We start from the raw sequence: 7,593 nt of genomic DNA on the forward strand, positions 1-7,593 counted from the left end.
GCAGGCAGGCAGTGGCTTCTCTTCAGTCTCCAGGAGAAAGACACATGGGAAAGAGAAGACACCTCAAGCCTATGTTTGCCTAGTGGTTGGCCTCTGACCAGTTACCAGCTCCCAAAGTACAAAGGGGGGGAGGGGAGATGGCAAAAGTAGGTCCTGTGTGACCCTACCAGACATCCCTTCTCCTTGTCTTGCAGCTGAAATTACACGTGCATGATAAAATGCAAAAACAGTGAATTGAGATTGTAAATCAGCTCTCCTGCAGGGCCATCACTTGATTCAGAAACCTGATGAAAGCACATTTAAAACTGCCCACTGTTCCCCACGTTGCACATGAATTTAAAGCTGCCTTTCTGCTTTTCACACGTGTGCAACAGAGAATAAGGACTTTAAATGTGGATTCGGTCTTCATCTCTGCCAGTGGCTGTAACCCCAGGAATGTATTACATACGAAGGTAATAATTATGCAATAAGTGTGTGTTTACTGAGTGCTAAGGAATACTGCATTTCCCAACCCCCCCCCCCCAACCCTATTCTCAAGCCATAATACCAGGGAATGTGTCATACTTCTCCCAGAAAGCACATTGATTGCTATTCTCAAGTTGCGTGGAATGAGGCTCCTCATATGTCACAAGCATCTGCTGTGTGTTTTTAGGAACATGATCATTAACAAGCAACACAAATCCTGATAAATCCATGGATTTATGACTCCCTGGAAGCTGTGCAACTGCCCCACTATACAAGGCCAGCACAGGAACCCTCCTCCTGACCCCCACCTTTTTTTATCCTGCTCTTCCTCTGAGGAGCTCAGGATGACATAAGTGATTCTCCTTTCCTCCATGTTATCCTCGCAACAACCCTGTGAGGAAAGCTGGGCTGAGGAAGAGTGACTGGACCAAGGACACCCAATGAGCATCAGGGCTGATTTGTAATTTGAACCTAGGTCTCCACAGTCCTAGTCTAACAGAACACTTAAACCACACTAGCTTTCTAGACATCTGTGGCCAAGACCTGCAAAACTATCCAGCAATGCTTTGCTGGTTTATGAATACTGTGGAATGATCTGTTAGGACTGTGCCCCTCTACTCCTTCTCCTGCACTTGACCTTCCATCTCTCCAGATCAGGGATCTACAATATTTTACAAACAGTCATGTCAAAATTCAGAGCACAAGATCAACAAAGAACCAGCATAAAATAACCCAGTTTTCCATAACTAGAGCTATACAACTTAAACATTACTGATAACTGACATGTTGAGTAACAATCCATAAAGTTCTGTAGCCCAAAAACTGGTTGCTGCAAGATCTCTATCAGAAAGTAGCATGCACAAGGTCTCCCAAAAAGTAACAAATATACAGGGGAGAACCGTACAAAATTGTTTTAGTGCACTGGCATAAATCTGCACATGGTTTGCACCTGTATCACTGGCAATGGTTCTCCACTATTTAGCTTTCTATAAAGCACCCCCAAGAATCCCTCGGTAGTGAAAACTGCTGTCAAGTTGCAGCTGACTTATGGTGACTCTGTAGGGTTTTCAAGGCAAGAGACATTCAGAGGTGGTCTGTCATGGCCTTCGTCTGTGTAGCAACCCTGGACTTTCTCGGTGGTCTCCCATCCAAGTACTAACCAGAGCCAACCCTGCTTAGTTTTCAAGATCTGATGAGATCAGGCTAGCCTGAGCCACCCTATCAAAATCTTTGCCTGCCATTTCCTCCACATACTAGTTATTCTAGCATTCCACCCATCCTTCCAATATTCCTTAAGATTGCATTTTATTTTTCAAAGAGGCATTTGGTTGTGTCCTGAGCCACGTCTGGCTCTAGAGCCAAAGGCTGCAGACCACCGGTCCAGATGAGCTAGATGGGCAAGAAGCAGGACAATGGCCACTCCCCATCCACCACTTATACAGAGGCAGACTGTTCTGGTACATACGGACAGGATATTGTGCTATTGTCACTGAAAAGGGACTTACAGGATTTTGGTATAAAATGTAAAATATGGCTCAGTCTTCTTTGACTGATCTTGCTGGCGACTCAGTCCTTCAGGGTGTATGGTTACTACATCTTCCAATCCTGCCACGACTGCAGAATAAAGCCATTAGCTTATCATCTCATGAGACTATGGTGTTACCGGTGGTTTTCCCAGTGTAGCCATTAGCAACATACAGATGGGACTTGAGAGCCAACATTCTAGAGACTCCAAACATAATGATTATTCATCAGTTATGCAACCATCTGGCAGACTCAGTTAAGCCTAACATTAAGCAGATGAAACACACGGCGTTTGGAGACACCTGCAAGGAAAACTCTTGACCCTCTGAATGGTTGAATTGTTCCATGTGATCTGATAAAACAGAGAGGAAATGTGGTGTAGACATGCAAAGGGCTGATAAGAGAGAACTTTGCACACAGGGCTGGGAGGTGGACGGCTCCTTGCACTGGGAACGTGGGATTCCTTCTAAGATAAAGCAGAAAAGGGAAAGGGACAGAAGGTAACTGCTTCCAAACACATTTGGGGACGAGAAAGGATGGAGGATAGTGTTAATTCTTCAGGAAGCACTATGGGCTGTAGATTAACACCGTAAATTGGTTACTCTGCTTGAAGAAAAGTTTCCCACAGTGCTTATTTATAAGCAGGCATGTAATCAGCCCCAGTTATGACATAACACCCATGAGATTTTCCAAGTTTTTATAATTGTTAAGATTTGTACCATGGTCCTTCCTGAGTGCTAATCACGTGGAGTTATCTCAAGATTACTATGCTCCCCTTGTCACAGCTCCTCTGCCCTGGAACATCAACGTAAAGTTTTCAGACTGCTGGAGGATGCATCTCAAGATTTACTGACCTCTTTCCTCTCATCATAGTAGCTGACACTGGGAATTTTTTTTGTTAGAGGGTCAAACTACATGTGATGCTGGGGATCCATGACTGGAACTCTCAGCATTTAATTCAGATTCTAAAAGCAACCAGGGGAGTGGGGCTGCAGTGCTGGGGCATGTGCTTTTAACATTTTCCCCAATCCAAAGCGCCTCCTTAGGGCATTCTTAAAAACTCAGTAATATTGTGCCATTCTTTTTTTCCCTACCAAGCCTTAGAGCAAAGTGGGAAGTAAGTATTTTCAGTAGGGAAAAACAGCACACTGGGGAGAGTTAAAAAACAAAACAAAAAAAACCTTCCCCGGCATTATGGCCTCAATCCAGATTTGTTCCCCTGAAGCCTTCTAGAGCCAAATTACAAACCTGGAGTTGTGATCATGGAATTTCAGTGTTATTGTGAAGTTTGGCCTACAGGCTCACTGAAGACAAGTTAGGCTTTGAAACTTAAACTGTATTAAGTTTATGCCACTGATTTATCCCTGGAATGAATCCATGAGATTTCCTAAAATATCTGAAAATTTAAATTCCTTACTAAGCCTGCTGAAATAATCTTGGCAGGGCAAGGACAGGGGGATCGTATGGCGCACCATGCACACAAGGAGTTCCCCAGCTATTCTAAATTAGGCTACAGCAGGTTAAATTTGCTTCACCAGTTGGTAGGGGCTGCAGAAATCTGGGGCTTCAGATTCCAGACACATTGTTGGGAAACAGCCAGATTACAGTGGGGCCGAATTACAGTGTTCCAAACCCATGTCTGGCTGTTTCTGAGAGAAGGGAAAGTAGGGCTAGTCTGTGCATAGGTAGGAAGTAATTTTACACAGAAGTAGCATTTCCCTCAAGGCTTCTATGAACGTTTAAGTTTCAAGCAGCATTGCTTAGATGGGATGCCAAGTTATTGTACCTATCAGCCAAATTCTAATCGGAACAGTCAGGACAGTTGTCAAGGAGACACCTTCAGATTTGTTCCTGCTCTTGCTAGCCCTTTCAAATATTCACCACCCACATGTCAAAAGAATGCAAGTCACACACCCTGTCCTCACTCCTGGCCAGGAAAGGGGGGGGAGAGAGAGAGAGAGAATTAAAGCGCAGAAGAAAAATAAAAACAAAAGAGGAGGATGAATAGCAGGGAGAGACCCCAGAGTGGAGACAAGAGATGGAGAAGACAATGGCAAGATCAGGACACAACTGACAGAAAGATTATTGTTTCAGGAAAGAACTAGAATACGCTAGCAGCACCTCCAGAGAATTCTGGCCTTCCATTCAGCATAGAAGGAAGGCTTTGATGCCTTCAGTAGAAAACAATGTACTGTCCAAGAAGGGTATCTATACGCCACTGGTGGGGGGTAAGAGTTAAAAGATTCTGAATTGATTAAAACAAGGTTTATTTGTTCAGATCTCTTCCTTTAGAAGAAGTGAGCAGTGACTCATGAATGCTCATACCCTGCCACAAATTTGGTTAGTCTTTAAGGTAGTACTACTGGACTCGTGCTCTTTTCTACTGCTTTAGATGAAAGGAGAGACTGACAGCTGAAGAGCATATGTTTGCACATAAGAAGTTCCAGGTTCAGTCCCCACCATCTCCAGTGAAAGGCTCTCAAGTAGCAGGTCTTGGAAAGACTTTTCCAATCGGAGACCCTTAAGAGTCACTGCCAGTCAGGGTCAACAGTATTGGACTAATGGACCAGAGGTCTTGACTCAGCAAGTTCATATATGAGCAGGTCAGAAACTGCATGACTGAGAGGCTCTTACGATGTTCATCATTTTATATTTAACAAATATTTGTTGTTGTTGTTTTACAAGTTCTAGTTGAGATGGATATAGTCACACAAACCCTCATGGCACTGTATTGTTCCTCTCTGCAGGCTCAACATGCTAAGAACGAAGCATGTAGAAGAACTAAATGTAACTTCTTCAGTTCTATTAGTAAATGCCATAAGCATAGAGCACTATACTATTTGTGGTGACAGAAAACAGGAATAAGCAGCACTGTAGGACAAATTCCTATATTTCTTGAAACCCACATGACTGTTACTTCTTGCCAGTGGTATTTACATATTGACAAGACTGTCACTGATGACAGCAGAGCCCAAGCTAGACAAAGACATACTCAAGGCAAACAATAGCAGACTGCTAGCAGCTTTTTGTTCTCAAAATGCATCTATTACAACTGCCCCTAAATGCACACAACTGAACTGGCAGCTGTACAATTCAAGATCTCTCCTTCTCACTCTGTTCTAGTCAAGGGACACTGGAAATCAACATTCACTGTTAGGAAAACAAATGTAACACTTACCTCTCTCTGTCTTTCAAAATCTTTTAACCTATTATTATGGTCAGCCTAGAGGGCTAATGGCAGCGTTCCAGCCCAAGAGAACCATATTTTAAATGCATCTGGGTTGGAAGCAAAGAACATTTTGCAGAGTATTGAAGATTGTGGTGTATGCACTACATTTCATTTGCTGTCCTGTGTTTTCTGGTTAAATTTTTGCAAGTCTTTGCACAACGAGGAAAACTTGCAAATCTGTCCATGATGCTATTGGATTGCAAAGAGAGTTCACATCACAGGCAATCAGACCACCTTTACCATGCTAAAAAAATAATACTGCCTGTCTCCAGTCAACTTCTACTTCCTTTAATATTTAAAAAAGGGTAATCAAGCTCTCTTCTCAAGCACAAATGGGCAACTGGGAATTCCAAAAGCCTCAGTGGAGCACACACCTTGTTCTCAGCTTCCTAAAAGCTCTGTGACCTCAAGATGACCAAGTACCATTCCTTTGGATGCACTGACAGAAATCAGTAAGATTACCCCAGCACTTCTCCATCTCTTGCCGAGCTCTTCACTACATAACATTTCCTCTGATCCACCCAGAAGCTCTCGGATTCCTAAATGGCCACCCTCAGATTGACACTTACAGTTGCTGCACTTACCTAATCTCAGGAGTATGGCTGACACCTCTGCTAACTTGCCACCAGGAGCAGGTGCACCGTATTCAGGCTTGTTCCAGCCAATTCCAGCCCGAATCAGCCTGGAGTGAATGTAGTCTCTGCAGAGCACCTTGGCCTGAGATACAAGCTCCTTGTCAGTGGGAGATCGATCGAACACATCCATCACCTCTGCAGCAAAGACAGAAGAGCGGCGCAATACCTCCATCTTCATCAACTAGTCCCAAATATGCAGGGTGGAGCCGTCATGAGGAATTCGCCAGTGGGGTGCCTCAAAAGGAATCTATAGCTCTTGCTTAGGAGAACGATTCAATGTGATCCTGCCACACTGCAGCCTTTGCAACAAATATTCTTTTGAACTACCTGGTTGACACAAATGTTGAGAAATCTATGCATTAAAGAGGAAATAAATTAGTAACAAGCCTGAGCCACTTCACACATTCTTTTGACTTCAGCAGAGTTAACATTAATTCATGCCAGAAACAGATTCATTATTCCTTGCAAAAAAAGAAGAAAACAACACACAACCCCAAAAACCGAAGTTCTACAGGTTTGGTGACTCCTGTGAAAAGCTACAGGTTTGCTGATAAAGAATCAGACTTGTACAAATGCATTCTTCTGAAGTCAAGAATCAAAACATGCTGTCTGCGTACCTTCTCATTAGAGTAGGAGGTATCAAGCGAGCCATCATTCTGCTTTTATGCATGGTGCAAAATTAATATTTAATCCATGAACTTCATCTAAAATAAGAAGACAGAGCCAGAGCAGAAGTGTCTCACAGCACAATTCTAGGCACAGATATGCCTCTCTAAGCCCATAGATTTAGAAGGGAATCACCTTGCTTAGGACTGCACTGCTAGGCAATTTTTTAAAAGTTCAGCAATGCCCATTCTCTTAGCGCCAAGGCATGATTTTAAACACCCCCCAAAATCCTCAAAGAATAAACATTTTAATAGATCTATGGTTCCGATGTATAACAAGAAGACAAGAGTAACCAAGCTTAGTAAGATCGTACACTTTGTATGCACAAATTCCCAAGGTTCAGCTCTTGGTATTCCCAGTTAAAGGACACAAAAGGACCCTTTGCCTGACATCCTGGAAAGCCACCACAGACAACACTGAACTGGATGAACTGAAGTCTAAATCAGCATGTCTTCATGTTGAGACAGGTCAGAAAAGAGCCTGAGAACTTACCCAATGCCTCTGCAGAAAAATATATCACATGGACAAGACATTCGTCGTTTTTAAAAGCTTATTTTCTAGCTGTACTAATTCCAGAAAAAAGCTTTCCATTTCTACAGGGCAAGCAGCACAATCATATCCGTATTATTTCAAGAAAAGATGAACACAGACATACAGAGAAACAGGTACCTAAATTTTGGAGCAGAAACATTATTCCAAGTCTCAGCTAACTGAATCTGATTTTAGCAGGAACAGAAACGATAGGATGTACCTACATCAGTGTCAAGGCACTAGGGATGGTGGACGGCCATCTCATCCAGTCTGTCCTAAACATATTCCAGGGAAACAAATCAGCAAATTGTCATTTACCTTTCCAATGCATTTCCACCCCCAAGTTTATCTGATAGTTTCTTTTCCCCTCTTCCCCGTCTCCTGGACCTACACTATGCAAAGACTAAAAGGGTTCTCAGTTTCCATCCTCAGCTCTTAAAGGTACATGGCACCAAGTTCCTCTAAGGAGTCTTTTTTGTGTGTGTGCCACTCTTCTTGCCGTCTGCACAGAGCTCTCGACTTGTCAGATGTAGCTCTGCTCCT

General features: G+C 43.1%; 1 protein-coding gene across 11 annotated transcripts in view; it reads right to left on the bottom strand.

Annotated features, from left to right (window-relative positions):
• BOK (BCL2-related ovarian killer) overlaps positions 1-7,578 on the bottom strand; it is a 28,842-nt gene extending 21,264 nt beyond the window's left edge. Inside the window, exons 1-4 of one of the 11 annotated variants that reach the window (XM_015416069.1) lie at positions 7,442-7,578; positions 7,275-7,325; positions 6,471-6,557; positions 5,803-6,180 (exon numbers count right to left, since the gene is read on the bottom strand). In XM_015416069.1, the coding sequence (XP_015271555.1) occupies positions 5,803-6,031 (229 nt within the window). In that variant the 5' untranslated portion in view covers positions 6,032-6,180; positions 6,471-6,557; positions 7,275-7,325; positions 7,442-7,578. The other 10 variants (XM_015416067.1, XM_015416068.1, XM_015416073.1 and 7 more) reach the window with 10 other exon arrangements.
• Between the last annotated feature and the right edge of the window lie 15 nt (positions 7,579-7,593).

The sequence above is a fragment of the Gekko japonicus genome, unplaced genomic scaffold (genome assembly GCF_001447785.1).
Source record: "Gekko japonicus isolate JY-2015 unplaced genomic scaffold, Gekko_japonicus_V1.1 scaffold300, whole genome shotgun sequence".
NCBI lineage: Eukaryota > Metazoa > Chordata > Lepidosauria > Squamata > Gekkonidae > Gekko > Gekko japonicus.